General features: G+C 39.9%; 1 protein-coding gene across 2 annotated transcripts in view; it reads right to left on the bottom strand.

Annotated features, from left to right (window-relative positions):
- Positions 1–19,537, bottom strand: part of COL4A2 (collagen type IV alpha 2 chain) — a 145,700-nt gene that overhangs the window by 28,412 nt on the left and 97,751 nt on the right. For both annotated transcript variants that reach the window (XM_069003977.1, XM_069003981.1), the window contains 20 exons: positions 19,089–19,205; positions 18,295–18,366; positions 16,690–16,725; positions 16,534–16,596; positions 14,965–15,000; positions 14,268–14,309; positions 13,668–13,742; positions 12,504–12,548; positions 11,236–11,298; positions 10,374–10,418; positions 8,036–8,089; positions 7,699–7,765; positions 6,315–6,416; positions 5,759–5,914; positions 5,068–5,160; positions 4,596–4,762; positions 3,154–3,226; positions 2,960–3,066; positions 1,600–1,801; positions 765–824 (listed from right to left, as the gene is read on the bottom strand). In XM_069003977.1, the coding sequence (XP_068860078.1) occupies positions 765–824; positions 1,600–1,801; positions 2,960–3,066; positions 3,154–3,226; positions 4,596–4,762; positions 5,068–5,160; positions 5,759–5,914; positions 6,315–6,416; positions 7,699–7,765; positions 8,036–8,089; positions 10,374–10,418; positions 11,236–11,298; positions 12,504–12,548; positions 13,668–13,742; positions 14,268–14,309; positions 14,965–15,000; positions 16,534–16,596; positions 16,690–16,725; positions 18,295–18,366; positions 19,089–19,205 (1,675 nt within the window). The remainder of the gene's footprint in view (positions 1–764; positions 825–1,599; positions 1,802–2,959; positions 3,067–3,153; positions 3,227–4,595; positions 4,763–5,067; positions 5,161–5,758; positions 5,915–6,314; positions 6,417–7,698; positions 7,766–8,035; positions 8,090–10,373; positions 10,419–11,235; positions 11,299–12,503; positions 12,549–13,667; positions 13,743–14,267; positions 14,310–14,964; positions 15,001–16,533; positions 16,597–16,689; positions 16,726–18,294; positions 18,367–19,088; positions 19,206–19,537) is intronic.

Below are 19,537 nucleotides of genomic sequence, written 5' to 3'. Positions count from 1 at the left end.
AAACCAAAGTTAGTCACACTATACGTGCTCCTATGCTGCCTCTCAATGTCTCTGTGCCTGCGGTTGAGACAATTTCATTAAAACAGGTGAAGGAAATTAACAACCAAACTCCTAATCTGAAAAGAAATTTTATTCTTCATTGAAAAAAAAATTGGCCACGGGTGGCATTTTCAGGGGAGCACTCAAGCTGATCTCCACCCCAAGAGCTGCTCTTCTATTTTCCAGGTGCTATGGTGGCTGGTCCAGTTGGACCAGCATGGGAAGGGTAGTCCAGCCTCATGGATGATTGTATTTTTCAGAATAAGAGAAAAACTTTGTTTCCCTCTGGGCGATTTATACCCTTGAAGAAAGCAAGTCAATTTTTGTAAAAATCGAAGTGTTTTTTCTTATGTGTCAAATTGCACTGAAAATCTTCATTCAAAGTTCTACTTTAAAAAAAGTTGCTAAAATTTTCTTGGGCACCTAATTTCTAGTACTGTTTTTATAGATTGCATAGTAATCATTATTTTGTTACAATAAACACTCAGGAGTGAGGAAATAAAGAATCTCTGAATTGTAAAGCTAGAAGTGCAGTAATTTTAGAAAATGTTTGATTCGATTAATTTACTTTAGAGCTATATGGAGTATATGCATGGTTATTTGTGACCTAAAGTTCAAAGAGTTTACAGCTAAGAGCATCTAAAGCAGTCATCAGAAAGAAAGTATCAACCCATAAAAGCATCATAAAGCTAAAAAGATATTCAAGCCATTTGTATGTACAGTACCCGACCATATTGGCTCACTTCCATCTCCTCTAGGAAAGTCTTCAATGACCTGCCCACAGTCTGTGAGCAAAGAATTAGAAAACACAGTTATTATCTAAAGAAGAAAAATTGCAAAAAGACAAAAATGTTCTCAATTCTAACCAAAATGCCTATAAAAACCAACAGATAATGTATTCCCTTATGTATTATGCACACATACAACACAAATTATTTGCTGTAACATACCGGAACACTCTATCCACACATTGATTAGATCCAGGCTTAAAACCTATCCTGTCCAAGTTACAAGGCTGTGTGTCCCATGCACTGTGTAAGGTTGACATGTGCTTGCTTTAGCTTGAGTATTCTGCCAGGCTTCTCGAAGTTAAGGAATAAGACTCTGAGCCTGACCTCTTCTGAATGTAGCCCTGGCATTCCTATGCTTGAAAAGGACTTGAAAAGCTGCAGAGATACTATGAGGAGCTCTGAAGGGTGGATACATGATTTTCTATGGTCAATTAAAAGATTATGTTGGATGGGAAAGATCAGAGAAAACCACCTGTGGGATTTCCAATGGCAGAACATTGCTCCATTGCCTCCAACTGCTTGAAACCTGAAAAATGTTATTTGCTGGCACTAACACATTAATTCATGCTATTTCAATACCTGACATGAAACTGCTGGGACCTCTGAAGTATCTCCTTCTTTAAAATTTCTGGTCAATACCAGCATTTCCTTTTTCCCCACATAACCCCCGCCAAGCTCTCCCTTTTCAACAGTGTGCTGTATAAATGCTGCACATATCTCTGTGCTGATCTTCCACGGCTCTGAAGTAAGACAGAGTCGTGTCTCTTACCTAGTTGGCCAGGCTCTCCTGGCAGACCAGGCAGACCTGGTGGTCCCGGGATTCCATCTTGTCCTTGTTCACCTGGAGGACCCTGGAACCCTTTTGGACCAGGAAATCCTTCACCTGGCAGGCCTGCTTCTCCTGGAAAGCCCTTTGGGCCTAATTCACCTGGATAACCAGGATCACCGGGGAAACCTCTGATAGCATCACCCTGCAGGAAGTGAACAGAGGTGGTCACTCCTGACTTTGCTGAGGAAAAACTGCAATTCAAACAGTTCAACTACTCTCATGAATAACATCTTATAGGCAGTAATTTCTCAAGTGTTGCATCCCAGCTCTTTAAATCAACATTGAAAAGAAAGTATTTTTTAAATAACCTGACTTTAATGTAGACCACATGGCAGTAAGGGCATGACAGAAGTGCTCCTTGAGGGAACATTCCTCTAAAAATATTGGCCCATAAAAAGCACTTGGGTAATATGAATCAGTGTTGTGGAGGGACTCCTGGCCCTTTCTGAAAAGCTCTAAGTCGATTTGGGGAGACCAAATGCATTGCTAGAGATGTTCTTTTGCGGCTGAGAAAAGCTGACTTTAAAATGCACCCAAAAAGGCAGATTTTTTTCTCTGTCTGCACCCCTAGTGACATTTCTACACTACTGAATCAACATCTTACAAACATCATTAGAGAATACTTTCCTATCTTCAGAAGAAATATAAAGTGCCATCTTCACTGGTAGTAAAAGTACTGTGGTCTAGAGTGCCTGATAGAGCTCTTGCGCATCTTCAAATATGATATATGAGCATCCCAGTGGTTCAAAACATCAATTTATGATGGGCCACATGAATTTTTATTTCAAGGTATTTAATTTTGCTTATAGAAGAAAGCTAGAAAATGAACAAAGACTACACATCTAATTTATAGATAGCTACGGTTAGTTAGGTGAGTTGCTATCAAGCAATATGATGACACAATGTACATTTTAAGGATAGAAAATTGTAATAAATATTGCTTTTCTTTAAAACAGATGTACCAAAGCTATTGAAGTTCAGTCACAAAGAATCTCAGACCATACTAGAAGGAGTCACTAATAAACCATTAATTACCACAAACTAATCAGTAATCACAATCTGGCCTAAATGAGTTATACACTACTAATTGTTGTTTAAGTAAAATGGAAATAAAAGTGAAAGGTTGTTCTAAAAACCCTGAGAGTAAACCTGATGCTTTATTTATCAACAACCAGCAAACCCAGCCTAGTTGTGCATCATTATCTGTGAGAGAAGGACAGGCTATAACCCCTCACAACCCCTCAGAATTAAGTGCATTAGTAGTATTAGGTGTGGTGTATTTGCTGTATTCTTTGCTTACTGGAAGGCCAGGCTGTCCTGGTAAACCATCTAATCCATCTCTGCCTGGGAAACCATCTTCACCTCTGATTCCAGGCAGCCCAGGATCTCCTCGGATTCCTTTGGTACCTAAAGAAGACCTTCCATTGTGAGATCCATCTCTCATTAGTAGTATAAATAATAGGAAAATACAGGTGATAAGAATGTTCACTCTACCTTTCGTAGTTATGTGTAAAGAGTCTCCCTTTTCTCCTTTCTGTCCAGGAAATCCAGCTGGACCCGAAAATCCCTGGTGTTACATACATTGAAAAAAACCAAAACAAACCAGAACTGTTTAAGACATAAGTACCAAGATTTGCATTTCTACTGTCCTGCTTACAAAAAAGCCTCCTTAGATTCTACTGCTTTCCTGTTATTTTCCTTGAAGGATTTCCTCTTCAGCAATCCCATTCTTGTGCAGAACCTTTATTAATATGTTCTAACTAGGACATATGGTCTCTATGGCATGGTAGGGGAGCTTCTGCATGAGGGACACCTGTGGCTTTCCAAGAGCTAGTGTCCTGCAGGTGACTGCTGCTGCAGGACTGCACTGGAGAAAACATGGTGAGTTACTTAGTGTTAGCCACTATAGAAAAATCCCTAAGCAACTCTTTGCCACCTTGGAAAAAACCTTAGGGTTCTACTGACATGCAATTCCTCCTGTGCACCACTCCCAAAGAGGACAACTTCACAGCTGGCAGTGAACTGTGGTTCACAGCTTGTCATTTACCAGACAAGAACTTGGGCACAGAGGGATTAAGTGACCTGCCCCAAATCAAAGACCTGTGGGTAGTTTTTGGTTAGAAGGGAGGGCTGGAGGTCTCTGGCCCAACCCAGCACTTAGAGCAGGTTGCTCAGGGCCTTGCCTAGCCATGCACTGAAAAGCTCCAAGGAAGGAAACTTTCTCTCTTGCAAAGACAAACTGTGGTGAAGCTAAAGGGCAGTCTCTGGCATTCCTGATTCTTTGGCATAATGCAGGAACCTCCTCCTGAACAGCCCATCTGAAAGTAAAATTTCTAGCTGCTAGCCAAGAGCCTTGCAATCACAGAACCAAATCCATATCCATGGTAGGTGCCAAGGCCCAGAGGTTACAAACTCGTTTACCATTGACTATTTTATGCCAGTTAGCTTTAGTTCCGAATAATTACACTCATGCTCACTAAAATATAAGCCTGTTGGTGCATGTTAGGTTTTCTTCAGCCACCTGTTACTGAATTCCAGGGCAGACACTAAATGAAATGGATGTAGCTGATAAAGACAGAAAGAAAGATAGAAAGATAGAAAGAGAGAGAGAAAGAGAGAGAGAAAGAAAAGAAAGAAAAGAAAGAAAAAGAAAAGAAAGAAAAGAAAGAAAAGAAAGAAAAGAAAGAAAGAAAGAAAGAAAGAAAGGAAAGAAAGGAAGAAAGGAAGAAAGGAAGAAAGGAAGAAAGGAAGAAAGGAAGAAAGGAAGAAAGAAAGAAAGAAAGAAAGAAAGAAAGAAAGAAAGAAAGAAAAAGAAAGAAAAAGAAGAACAGAGAAAGAATACTTTTCATCATTTTTCCATGGAGAATTGCTTGGAGTTTTGGGTTTTTTTTCATAGTAGGCATATAAAACTAAGCAAAAAGAAACAACTATCTCACTTTTGCACCAGGGTAGCCAGGAAGACCATGTGGTCCTTGATCACCAGGTTCTCCTTTCCTTCCAGGCTGGCCAGGGGTTCCTGGAAAGCCAGGAGGGCCGCGGGGGCCAGTAGAGCCCCTTCTGAGTTCCTCACCCAAAAGGCATCTAGTGCAATCCCCTTCTTCACCTAAGGAAAAGATTGGAAAGAGAAGAAAGAAAGCTCTATCAACAACACATGGATGTGCAGCTGTATCCATCTTACATACAGACTTTAGAATACTTGAGTAGTGTCTCAAAAACTTGAGAAAACTACTCTTTTTTTTTTTTTTTTCTGACAAGAATCCAACACAGTGTTTCTTTGTCATATTAGCCCCAGATCAAATTCATCAGTCCTCATGTATATCATAGTTCAATAAACCCAGACTGAACACACTGGGGCTTTACATAATGCATAACAGCAGATCATTTACTGAGTTATCTGTTTTAACCTACCTTTAGGTCCTTTTTGTCCTCTTGGCCCAGGGAAACCTTGTATACCAAATCTGCCTGGTGTTCCCTCCCGTCCTTTAAATCCAAAGAGACGACCTAGAAGTTTAATTAAACAAAAATATAAATTAATCTACCGTAGATTTACTCTTTTGCTCTTTCATTCCTATTTCTTTGAGCTGCAATGCATTTTCCCCTGTTTCCCCTAATGTCACTTACTGCCTAACCCAGCCTGCTGTGATGTACTCCATTCTCTTTTCCCCTCCCCATCTTCTCACAGTTTCTCACACGCATTATCAGTAACTCAGTCTGCTGTGGCGGACAATCCTTGCCATTCTTTGCTCTCTCTAACACTGGATTCCTCCTCTCACTCAGCCCAACCTACTTTGCATTAGCACAAACAGCCTGCTCTGGATCACCTCCTACACATCCTTTTCTCCATCCTTTCAAATGTTGCCAGGACTGTCTAAAAATCAGCAAACATCTTCATTGATGAGTGTACAAGACTTCTCTGCGTGTCCTCCCCACCTCCCATTTCATTTCATTTCATTTCATTTCATTTCATTTCATTTCATTTCATTTCATTTCATTTCATTTCATTTTTCTGTCACTGTCTCACTTTGCCCTGCCAACAGATGTCTTTAAAATAATCAAAGGTGTTCCTGTGAGTTCTTATCATCTCTCTTTTTGCACTTACCAGGGGCTCCAATGGGACCAGGTGGACCACGAAGTCCTGGTGAGCCGTCCTTACCCGGAAGCCCAGGTGGACCCGTGTAATAAGCAGGAGCTCCTATTTCACCCTTTTCACCTTTTGGTCCCATTTCTCCAGGTAAGCCTGGCTTATCCCCATCCGCTGAAACAGAATCAGGGAAGAAGTTCAAAACAATTTCTTAACAGTGCTGCCCAAAGAACTGTGATGTAACAGAAGAGAAAGTTCATACAACTGCATCTAATATGCAAGGAAAAATGGACATACTTAGCATAGAGCAAAAATGGTAACTGCACTTTTCACTTGAGCAAATCAATAGCAGTTACTGAAACAAGGCTCTGTCATCATCTCTATTTCAGTAGTTTTGCAAGAGTCCCATTGGTCCAAAGGAAAATGCTCCTCTTGTTTTTTGCCCCCTCAGTTATTTACTATTCTGCACTGTGTATTGCATGACCAGCATAAAAATTATCCCCACTATGACCCTATATCAGTCAGAACTCCCTATAAAGTTAAGCTGTTAGAAGATGTGTTGCTGGGGTATTACCATCAGAAAATCCAGGAAGACCAGGCGACCCACGATCTCCCTCCTCTCCTCGGTCTCCTGGGAGTCCAGAAACACCTGGGAAGCCTGGATCACCTCTTGCACCTGAAAGACATCCCCGATTCCACAAAATGTGTGAGTGTGATGCTGCTGTTTGTTAAAAAGCAAGTATTAGAATCTTCAAGTGCTTTGGAGTAGTAGAGTTTATGATAGTTTCTAAAACATAGCTTTAGAAATGGACTGACAGGAATGGTGTGGAGCCACCAAGCCCGGGAAGAAGGATGGTATTAATATCTTTTACTAATATGCAGCTAGAGCTACATTGCTCTTGGGAAGCACAGAACAGCAGCTCTCTGAGGAGAGCCCCTCTTTTTCCTACAGGAAGTTTCTGCTGTAACAGATGTGTGATATGTGAGCTTCCTTTGCTTCCCACTACCAAAAGCATCTGCCTGGATCTAGCTATTGCCTGCAGAAGGTATTGTGTTCTTGTCAAAGATCAGTGATAGTAGAGGACATGTGGTGTGTTCAGCCCCCTGCCTGCTTCTTTCTCTCTCTACACAGTCCCTCCTGCTTCTAAAAGGTTCGCAGAGTATTTGGGGTGATTTGATCCATGTTTTGGGCCTCTTGCCCCTTTTCTCTGGGAGGAAGGGAACCATTCATTGCTAGTCTCTCTGGCTTTCAACAAGACCAGTAAACTCTATGGTATGAGGACAAAGGCCACGGCAATGGCATGTGATCAGTCTTGCTGTTTGCTGGCACCTTCCCTTGAATAGTTTTGGCCTTGGCAAACTGGCACACCTTTTACGTGTTTCTAGTCTAGCCAGCCAGAGCCACCACAGCTCTGCAGAGCAGCTGACACCGGGTGCTACAAGCGTAGTGAAAAGATCGCAACAGAAATTTGTCAATTTAAAAAAGGAAAAAAAAATACTCTTCTATTCCTCAAGGCTTTTTTAATGTGTGGGTCTCTTTCTTTATTTCTTTCTTTTATTCTTTCTGTCTTTCTATTAGATGATAAGAATGTTCTCTGCTGTGCTGCCACTACTGCACTTTATCCAAAGTCTGAAGCAGGACACAGAAGACAAACTCCCATTCTTCCTTTTGCTGGACAACAAAGTCACACGCTTTTTTGCTTGCTTCTTCTCTGTGGATACAGGCATGCATGGAAGCCTTTTGTATAGCAATCCAACTTCAGCAGCAGAGACAAAGAAACCACCTGCCTGCAAAAAGGTGATTAGGGCACTCTCTTGGAAGGCAATTACAGCTTCTGGAACACTTTAGCAAACACATTTTTTTTTTTAGGAGTTGAATTCTCAGAATGTCATGCTTCTGGTCTATGCAGAAGGTAGTGAAACAGCTAAGATAAACAATCTAAGCAAAGAAGATGTACCTTTCCTTGGGATGCGGGAAGGAAAATAGGAATCTGGCCCTGGAGGACCCATCTCGCCAGGCTCTCCCTGTCAACAGAAGTTGAAGTATCACACCCAAGCACATTATTATAGAGAATTTGTTTTAAAATGGAAAGGTATGCCCATGAAACACAAACCCCCAAACTCCAAAAGGCACTGACATGACATTTAAGAAACCTCAGAGATTTCAAGTTAACGAACCACATAACCAGTCCTACAATGACAACAGACACAATTGCTACCACATGATGACAGAAAGGAAAGAAAGCAAAATGACATCTGGCTTATTGCTTCTAGCAAATGAAACTAAAGCAATACCTTGCTTCCTCTGGAACCATAGCCACCAGGTGGACCATCAAATCCTGGAACACCCTGTAATACACATAAAAATGATTGACTTTTCCTTTATCAGAGAGAGACTAAAATTACTTGGTCTGTAGCTATTCCTGTAACACCAATAAGGTTCCTTGTGGTTTGATGTCCCACCTCTTGGAGCAAGCCTAACTCTTGCCAAACACCAGAGGGACCTGCTGTGCTGCTGGCTCTGTCACCCCTGGCAGTGGTGCAGATGGAAGGAACACCTACACTCACACCATTCCATGGATGCTGCAGGGTGGAGGAGGAGAAAGGGGATCCCCTCCATGCCAGTTGACCCTGAGACACATGAGCCAGGCAGCTAGAACACACCAGCCTGTTGCAAGAAAATTAAACTAATCAGAATCATTACAAGTGGACATATTTTCACTGGAATGGAAAACAGGGAGCAGTGAAATAGCACAGAAGTGCACAGGTCTGTTTTGCTCTTTTCCAGGTGGCTGGAGACTGTTTGGCTGAAGAAGGGTTCCACAGCTAAATGAGAAGAACTCAGGAGCAGCCCTAAAGGTGCCTTCCCCCTACTCTCCCACCCCTGGGCATGCCATATCCCTGAGAAAATTTTCCATCCCTACCCTAGAAACTGTTATAATATTTAAGATCCTACCCACTCCATTCTTTTAAAAGGTTTGAGATCCAAAGCATGTGGACTAAAACATGCACAGTAACACATGTTACATCCTATCACCCGGGAGTGAATTTCAGCTGCTGGCGTGAACAGAGAAAAGTGCAGGTTTCAGAGATGCTGACCCAGAGGAGATCATCTCTTCTGTGTGCTTTACTCAGCTCTTCGACAACTTTTGTACTCTACAGAAAATATTTGCATGTAGTCTGGAAAGAGACTGATGTCAAAAAGGTGTGCTTTTAGTAGGAAACAGTGGCCAGATCCACAACTGATGTCAATTAACACACTTTTGCTGAAACCAGTAGTTTTGTATAATTCATACTTATAATTGGATTATCAGTCAGCTTTTTAAAATAACAGCATCTCTCAAGTTTCACAGTGGGTACAATTCTTACCCAGAACTTGAATGTTAATAACCAGCTCTGTAAGTCACTTTTGAAGCAGTTTTGAAGCACTACAAGTACCACAGCTCTTAACAAGATTCTGCAAACCTGACCACATGTTTCAGAGACTTTTCCATAATGGCAACTGTACATTACACCATCAGAAAAGGAGCCTCTCCATTATCAGGTGTAAAATCTCTTTACGCTAGGTGGAGCTGGTGGTCTAAAAGCAAAGCCAGCAGCTTCCTACTTAACTGCAACTTCATCTGTGTGGTAGCAGGATTTAACCATCCTTCTTTCTTTCTTAAGAATAAAATCACTCAAAAAGACCCAAAAAGGAGGTTGTTGTGAATAGCACACAGAGTAAGGTGTCTCATCTCACACACACATTATACAATGACAGTCCATCCAAACCAATGTACCTTCTGCTAAAATTATTGCCAAGATTCATCCTCAAAAAGGGGCAGCCACTGTTCACATCTGACTGGAGCATGAACCCATGTTAAGGTCAACCAGTGGGCTTTAATGGGTTTTGCATCAGCCTCTCCATGTATGTATTACTAGCAGCAATTCCCTTCCACACCACCAGGACTGAATAGCTGTGCAAAGGTTATTTTTCAGATTTCGTGTACTTTCATGTCCCATGTGTTTCATGTTATTATTGTTATGCCTTGGTGGCAGGACAAATCTTTAAACAACTAAAGATGGCAAAGCATGGAAAAATCGTGCATCCCAGAGCTATTTACCTCATGGAAGTGATTTCTAAAGCTGTCTGAAGAAGCCTTTTTCTGAGACCAAACAGTAAGTCTCTGTCTGACAAAATGCTATTTTAAATATTTGGGTGTGTTTCCATGGGGACAGAGATTTAACTGGTATATTTATCAGTTTCCATCTCTTCTGCCTTTGTGATATCCAAGATAACCATACATCTCAACCACATCTGCACAAAGCTATTCAAAAAAGTTTCTGCTTGTAGGAAGAAAATTACAGAAATCATAATCACAGTAATGGGAACAATGAAAGTGACACCCCCCTGTAGTGCTCTCAGAAGATGCTCACGGTTTAAGCAAAACCAGACTTTAATTATACGGTAATTATTTTTTTCTCACTGATGAGAAAAATAACTGACCCCAAATTACAATGATGGATGAACCCAGATGATATTTGTTAGACTACAGCTAGTGTAATTGCAGGCAGAATTTGTCCTCTACAGTTTACTTTTCAGACAGATTGTCTACATATGTGTTAGAAGCAACAGTCTCATATAAATACTCACTCTTTCTCCACTGAGTCCTGGAAAACCACTGATGCCAGGCAGTCCCTATGGAGGTACAATAAAATTAATGATATAAAATGCCATTCTAACATCCCCATGGCAAAGAACTATTATTATTTCTTAGATAAAATAAATCTAACGGCTTGAAACTCTGAAATAAATAAGTCTAGCAGCTTTAAACTCTAACAGTCACCCTTCAGATAGGTTTTAAATTAGATTTTTGTATGGTGCAAATGGAACAGGTCCAAAATCTAATCCAGTATTTGATTTTTTCTCTCTTAATCAATAAATTTTAAATTGACCATAAAGATTTTAAAGATGACTGAGATTTTAAAAAAACATGTATTATCGGTACTGTTCTCACTCTATTTAAGCACTTCAGAAACACTGCCCCAAAACAAGCAGTCATAGATGCTAGGAGGAAACATTTAGATTAACTTTTGTTTGAGGGGTCACAAGTAAGTGGAGTCAGACTCATGTTTGTTATCTGTGTTCTGCAGACATCTCAAATGGAAACAGTGTGTGCTGAGGACCAGGACAGCAGCTGTGGTCACTGAGCACAGCTTCTGGTGAGAGATGCACAAGGCTTCCCAGTGATGGCACAGGCATAGCTTGTCATTCTTTGGCATACCTGTGAGTCCACAGGCACACCTGTGAGTCCCGTGGGGGCCTCCTCCCACCACCACTTCAAAATGGCCTTTTCACTTTCCTGCTTCAGGCAGTTCTGAGCTGGCCAAACCTACTGATCTGAAGAACTATAATTTCTATAGTTCGTTCATCTGTGCTCCGTTCCAGAAGGCAAATTCTCAGCTCATATCCACACATTCAGCTGAGTGAATTCTACCTTTAATAAATGACTCACCCTTTGTCCCGGGTAGCCCATTACCCCTTCTTCACCTTTTTCAGGAGCAAAGAGAAGTACACCCTAGGAAAGACTGCACGTCAGTTCAACATATTTCTTCATTATGTGCAAAAAATTGCAACACTGTTTTATGGAAGCTAAACAGGAAGAAAGCATCACTGTAACACAAGGATAATCTAGTAATAGCTGCATGTGAAAGAACTGTTGTCCTTAAAATTAAGTGTAACATGCTTGCTTCACTACAATAGCAGGAGCAGGCCATTATAGAGAAGACAGTGTCTCCCTCCTACCATCTCCTTTATTTCATCTGTGTCTGCAGCTCTGAAGAAGAGCCAAAGTAATTAGTCAGCTATATAACCAATTAAGCAACTCAGTTTATGCCCAAACTGTAGCTTCAGAGCGTTATTTGGCAAACATAGGCATGCTGCTACCCACCCTACTGTACAAAAAAAAAGGGGGGGGGGAGAAACACATATCCCCTTTTGCTACATCAGCATATAATCTACAGTTTTCCTAATGAGTAAAAAACAATCCTACATGTGTAAAATATGACCAGCAGCTGAAGAACTGGCTAGCAACCACACATGGAGGGCACCAGGGCTCACACTGTGACCTTCTCCCATAACCTTGTGGAGTTGCTAACCAGACCATCTGAGAAAATAAATCTCTGCAAAATGCTCAGTGAGGCACCCCTGCTTGGTAAAGACTGTGTTTTAAAGCCCTCTGGGAAGTCAAAAGGAACCAGTCAATGGCAAAGCTATTCAGTCAGTCTAGAGGTTGTCTCTGAGTTATAACGAAACCATGTTCAGTCAAGCTGGGTTGACAGCTTTACACAATACAGCAACATATGGGATTACTGCCCAGTTACTCAACAGATCTAAAAAACGATGAAACAAAAAGTCTGTATGTGTTGGAAAGTAGACTAAAAATGAGAAAAAATATTTCATATATTCTTATTTAATGAAATATAGTGAAATTTTAAAACATAGATCAGAAGAATAAGTAAAGAGATTTATTAATAGTTAAAACTAAAGTTAAAAATGTGTGAGGGAAGATCTTATTTCAGTAAAACAGTAAGAGAACAACTGATTGTGCTGTGGAGTTATTACACATCAAGTTGTTCAGTTTTTCTGAAGCATTAGAACTGGTGTCTCTGCTTATAACACATCTATATTGCTCTATATCTATATTCCATCACATCAGTGAACAGTGCACAAGTATTATATCCAATATTATTATTTGTCTTTGTTCTTCTCCACATGACTTACTGGAATTCCAGCTTCCCCTCTTGGCCCAGGGTCTCCTCTTTCACCCTAACAATAAAGAAAAAGTATTCAGATAGGTTTGGCATTCCCATTTACGTTTCAGTAACTTTCATACAACACAAAATGACTGATCAAGAGAAAAAACATTACTCTTGTCTGTTCTTTATTCATACACTTCTCATATGAAATGCATGCTTTCATAAGAAGTTTTTGAAGTTGCTTTTTAGAAAACTATTTGATAATTTTTCTGAAAAGGTCTCTAGGAATGTGAATGCCCAACTCTTTCCAGGCTTGTTCATGACGTGTCTGGGTAGTGAGTGCCTAAATAATGCCTTTGAATAAATGCACATTCTTCCATTTTTACCTACTGATTATCTATGAATTATTTGATCAAGAGGTCCTGTTAGGGTAAGACGAATCATAGCCTAAAGTCCACTCACTATCTTGATGACATCTCCATTGAATATAACAGGTAAGTAGCTCACATGTGGGTGTTTCTGCTTAGTCATGGAAATCCCAGCATGTATGTTACTTAATGCAGACTGCAGAGCATTAAAGGTGTTTTTAGATCTTCCAGTATCGTAGCAATTTACTCATCTTATTGCAAAAATTGTACGAGCCACATAAACTTCCTAACTTCAGATACGGGATGAAAAATTACTGGTCTGGAGATTGGTGTCTGATACAGAATATACACATACAGGGTATGACTGCCTCTGCTCCCAGCAAGAAGCAGCAGATGAGAATAAACTGCATCTCGCTGGTGGGGATTTCACCAATACTTATGAATAAGGCTTAACTTTAAGTATATAAATATCTGCATCACACAGATAAGCTATAAAAACAAACACAGTAATGGTTTCTCAGCAGGCATTTCTGTTTGTAAAATGAGATGTGAGTGATGGCCAGTAGTTGCATGCTTAAACAAAAAGAACAAGTTTGCCAAAGGCACCTTTAAACCTGAGAAGTACTTTCTGAATTACTTTAGCCACCATAGTTTCAATAAATACTTTATGATCGAAGTTTGTGAAAGCAGCAGATTTCTCTTTTAATATATTGAAGTGTCCTAAGTTCTATATGTTAAAACATGTTTGTACAATATTTTAGTTTTGGTACTGCAGAGCTCTTTGTTCCTTGTTTGTTTTAGAAAAATACCCTCTTAGTTACCTTGTGTTTGTCAGGGGGGACACCCGTCAGTTCTCTTGTAGGAAGCCCAGGTGGACCTGGAGGACCTGGGGAGCCCTGCAGGAAAAATATGAAGGTACATTTACTAACAACTATAATAGCTGGTCAAGCAGTTGATCAGCACAGGGTCTAGGACACTGCAATGAAAGGAGCACCACAGATTTGTGCCTGCTGGGAGTATGGTTCTAAACCATATACAACCATACCAAATTAGTTGATGGCAAGATAAATTAATTTTGTGCTGGGTTAATATATAGCAATACTTGCTCTTGCCCTGTGTGTTTCCAGAATAATAGCAAAGATCATTGCATTATATAAAGTGGCCTGGCTTTATAGATCAGAAGTGTTACCTCTGTTTCAGTGTAAATGAGAGTACAGAGAGACCCAGATGAAGGGGTTAGTTCAGCTATGATGTTCCTCATAGAGATTATAATTACTTTCAGACCTATACTTCATTTTTCTCTTATAATTATATAATGAAGTTGCAAATGAAGAGAGTATTTAAAATAGGATCATTTATAAATAGCAGATAACATCAACCTGCCCTTTAGTAGTGATATTAATTAATTAGTTTTCCTTTACCTGTTCACCTTTTTCTCCATAGAAGCCAAGGCCCCTGCTGCCCTGCAAAAACAATAGGTCAATATCTACCAAGTGTACAACTCTAATCTAATTTAAAATTCAAATTTAAACATGCTTAAAGGCCTTTTCAGGCTTACAAGTCTGTAGGACACCACTGAAGAACTGCAATCAAATAATAGTCTAGGTTTACCTTGAAGTATTTTTATAGACTTAGAAGTATTTTTATAGACCTAAACTTTTAGAACGACAACTCTATTTAAAATCTCATGCTACCAGTGCTTTTTTGAGTCATCCACTGAGTAATGTCATGAAAAGATTAAGCATTTCTTTTGCAATGTTTTTAATAGCCTTGAATGCTAAATAAAAACACCTAAATGGGCTGGAACAATGAGCTCGTATGTTTTTTCCATGGAGATAAAATTGAATATCGTGAAGACTGCAAGGATTCTCTGTTCATGGGAAGCTACTGTGACTACAGTAGCAAATTAAATCTGGCTCTAGAACTGGTTTAATCTTTTCAGGGTAGGCGATCCCAGTGTAAGATTAACTTCCCATGGTATGCAGCCAACACAGAAAGTCTTGTGCTACACAGTCTTTCGTGCAGCCCACGGTTCTTTCTTTTACTGCCTTCAAGTAGGTTTTGGATAAACCTCAGCAACACAAAATCAACATTAACAACTCTGACACAAAGACTTACTTGTGGTCCTTGGGGCCCTGGGGGTCCTGGTGGTCCCTGGGGAAGCACAATAGGGGAGAGCAAGTTACTCGTTGCTTTCTAACCAATGCATGCAGGAGGTTATTTCCTTTCTGTCTGAAACCTAAGTTTATACTTAGTAGGCAGTGTATTCCTCAGCATCTCATGTGCTATTCTTACTATATTAGCTGTATTTACTGTTCTGAAAAATACCTTCCTAAATCACATCATAATCCTTCTGAACATAATGACAGTTACCCAGCCTAGATCTAATGAAAACCCATTTTTCAAGTAATAAGAACTCATGTTTTGGATTCTGACTAAGTAACATTTTAAGCTCATACCTGAAGTTAAGCACATCTTTAAGTGCTTCACTGGGCTGCAGTCTTGGTACTGTATTGGTGTGTAAGGGGGTTGAACTACCACAGGCCTCTCAGACCTGTGAAATGCTCCCAGATCTCTCTACAGGTGAGTCACAGCTTTAGAGGCAGTAAATAAAGTTGGATGTATTTTGCTCAAAAGAGATGTTGCCGATATGGTAACCAGAGGGATGTAATTGTGGGGCTCAGAAAACGTATGGTTCATAGCACTCCTAACATCCAAGAAAGAGCTCTGGGAATATGAGTCATTGCAGGCTGGGCTCCTGTGTGAAGCTCGTGAACTTCTGTGGGTTTGCTCTAAAGCAAGAGTAAGTAAAGGACTGGTTTCCCTTCAGGAGAACCAGTGGAGGAAGAAAACGTGAAGTATACTCCAGGTGATGAAACAGGCCAGTGCAGAAAATTAACTTTGAACAGCTTAGCATGCTATGGATTTAGGGCTTTTTTTGTTTAGTTTGATTTTTTTTGGGCAGTGGGGAGTGGGTGGGGGATGTCCCTGAAAACAGCTATGGGGGCTGTGTGTGAAAAGCCCTGAATTAATTTCTCCCCCTCAGATCAGTAATGCAAAACAGGTCCAAAGTGAATTCTGACAAAACGAAGAAAAGAAAATGCTACAAAGTTGCATTACAGGAAAATAAAAAAAGCTTTAAGAAAATGAAATATATTGAATTTGAATATCTGCTTCTCACCAGCAAAACTATTAACCATGGAAATAAGAAATATATAAAATGGTATCTGGAGAGAACACAATCTTCTCAAAGAACTATACTGCAACAGTTGTCAACATCAATGCTGTAAATGATGATTTTGGAAAAAAATTACTGAAAAGTAGTTCAAGAATAAGATTGCATTCTAAATACTATTCAATCTCCTGTGGGAAGTGTGGAGAGCTAACATACATATCCTTTATGAGTAGAAAAGATAACATATTCAAATCATGATATTTCCGATGTAGGGAGATGTTCCAAAGAGGTTAAAAAAATACAACCTAAATCAAAAGCCTTTGACAGCACAGCGCAAAAAACCTATACCTCTTTCTGCAATATTCATCCCTCAGTGTCTCACAGTGCTTTTTAAAAGGTTTTATGTCCATTGACACCTTCTTGCTATCTACCCTAGGTTACAATTTAACATAATGGAACATAATTCTTCTGTTTGGTTAATTTTCTAGAGAACATAATTTAAATGTACTTACTGGTCTTCCTTGCTGTCCTCTTGGACCAACAGGTCCTTGAATACCCAGCGTACCTGGAGGTCCCTTTAAATAAAAAAGCCCACCAACTATCAATTAATGTTGTTCTGATATTAGTTACTGTTGACATTTCATCACATCCACTGTAACACTACTTACTGGAAAACCAATGAACCCTGAATCCCCAGGATCTCCCTAAAAAAAAACAAAACAACAAACAACAAGAAGTAAAAAATGCAATAACTTCTATATACAAAATTGAATAAAATATTTTTATCACTCATTAATTTTTTTCTCATTCAAACAACTAATTATAGCATATGATGCTACTTGAACCCTTCCATACAGATGCATTCCATAGAGATGCTGAGATAACTGAATGTGGGCCACACAGATTTCATGCTTTCTATATATGGTGTAGTTGCATGCAATAGAGTAGCAGGGTACAAAGTTGGCTAGTGAAGTTAGGGACCCAAACTACAAGGCTGAATGATACAACAGACCACACTGAATTTTTTTGTCGAAAAATCCTATCTAACCAGTGGCTTAATTAGGACTATAACCTTAGCTGAAATGCCCAAGCTCATTTTGTGAGTTGCATGGGAATTACTGAGTCATTTTGATTCTCTTCTGAGTCACTAAAAGCATTTGGAACATACTGTTTTCAGTGATCACATATTTTAACTTCAGTACATGCTGAAATGTTTTTGGAAATTAGATCCAAAAATGTCCTAGCCCAAAGACGTTTCAACACACATAAATAATGTGTTACTCAGTCCAAACACCTTCAATCACTTTGAGTAGCATCTTAACTACCTAGTTAATTTGAGTTTAGTTAACAGAATAATTTGTGGAACCAAATACTTTCTGAAATGAATACAGGTGTCAGTATCCATCCTTGGCCAAAATGTAGTTGAACATTTCTTAAACATTACTTAATCATTCCTTAATCATTCCTTAATCATTCCTGATTGCTAACAAGTGAAGATCTGAAGATTTTCTAAAAGGAAAAGAGAATTCCATTAAAAAATACAGGCAACTTACAAATATGTCAAGAGAGATACCTATTTTGGCAGGTACTGCTGGCACAAAACACACATAAACAGTGTCAGCAGATCCCTTCTGTGCTGAGTATAGCTCAGCTGTAGCTTTTATATCAGCCACAATTTATACTCTGCATATGTAATCTTATCTCCTTCTCATACCTTCAAATTATGCAAGATTATATATGTATATGAGAAAAAGCTGCAAGTGATTACAAAATAAGTTTTAAGGATTAGACACAGTAAAAGCACCCACTGGAATACTTGAGGTTCACTAAATAAATAAATAAATAAAATATTGAAGGATATTTCACCCTAAGTCAGTCAAACACTTGCATGAATATTTTACAGAAAAGGTGCTAATAGTAACCAGAATCACTAAATGGACAAAACTATGGCAAAGGAAGGATCTTGCCATGCATGATACAAAGGTAGTCATTGAATAAAGAGGGGAATACTTGACCTACATCATCTACAGTGCCTTCGCAATCCACTTACAGGCTGACTTTCCTCGGAAATAACTGATGGAGATTTTTTTCCCTTGGATATCAGATAAACTTTGCTGCAACCAGAGGAAGCAGAATCTGCCTTTCAAAGCCTACACAAAATCAAAGTGGGCCTCTTGGGATGTGCCCATCAGGGTATAAGAAAAATGTACTCTCCATCATGTGTGTGAAAAACTGTACTGTGCAAGAATAACTGCTGGGAGTTACAGACGTACCCTGTATCGGCTGATGATCTCCGGTGCTATTATGTACGGCTCCCCCTTCTGGCCCTTGGGCCCTTGGACTCCCTGGAGGTGACCAGAAAAATCAAAACACACCCTAAGTTTCATATCATATATGTTACCTTGTAAACAGCTAAGAGTAAAATGAAAAATATTTGTTGGTGTTTTCATAAGTATACATAAACATACTGCAGTTTAGAGGTAGAGACTATGCCTAGCTTTGGAAATTTATGGTTTAGAAAAAAGATGTACAGTACATAAAAGAATGAATTTCTAAATCTGTGGGAGAAACACCCCATTACCTGGGAGTGGTATTATGGGGAAGCATGTCCTAGCTAGAGCTGATGCTGCACTTCCCAGGGCTGACCTGTCCCCTGGTAAATCCAGGAGCCCCACCGCTCACCTCAGCATGATCCTGTGTATCTCATCATGAAAAGCCAATACTTTGGCCATGGGGCAAGAAAGGAAAGGTTACTTTCATCAGCAGGTGTGAGTTTAATATTATTTTATTGCTGTTGATTAAAGCTGTACAGGTTTTCCTACAGTAATCTCTCTGCCAAGACCTGTATGAGAGGTATAGCTCTGAGCAGATCTTCTGGCCCTGGCTGCAATTCAATGACTAAACACAGTGCAGTGTGTCCATGCTGAGTCTGCACAAATGCTCTGCTGGGCCAAAAAGCCCCACATTCCCTTCATTAAGATATGTCCCATTAACTTCCAACCCACATATGAATGAAACTCACTCCAGCAATGTTCTCAGCTTCACGTACTCCCTGCCAGCTACTTACAATGCTACCAGGGAAACCAGAGCGTCCGGGAGTTCCTGAGTCACCAGGGTCACCTGCTGTCCCATTACAGCCATCATGACCTGGTTTCCCCCTTGGTCCTGGCTGCCCTGGATGACCCTGTTGAGGAAAAAAATAAGTGTTTATCTATCCATCTGTTTCTAGTTTTCCTTTTCCTGTAGTCACGAAGTATTTAGACATTCTCACATTAAGCCCAAGGCTTGGATCCATGGGAAACTAGGATTTTCAAAGACAGAAACAGACAGTGCCTTTTTTTAATATAGCTGCAGCTTGAACCAGATGCCCCAGACAGTATGAAAAAATGAGTAGTGAAGGACCTTTCAGAAAGGGTAAGAAAGCTATGTTCAATGCAGGCTCTGTTATGCAGAGAACTAAGCCAGATGAGGCTGCTGTGAGGGATCCACCAAGAACCGGGATTGTTAAGGATTTCA

The sequence above is a fragment of the Aphelocoma coerulescens genome, chromosome 1, assembly GCF_041296385.1.
Source record: "Aphelocoma coerulescens isolate FSJ_1873_10779 chromosome 1, UR_Acoe_1.0, whole genome shotgun sequence".
NCBI classification, from domain to species: Eukaryota; Metazoa; Chordata; class Aves; order Passeriformes; family Corvidae; genus Aphelocoma; species Aphelocoma coerulescens.
The sequence above is the reverse complement of the archived record's forward strand: the minus strand, read 5'-3'. Positions and strand labels throughout refer to the sequence as shown.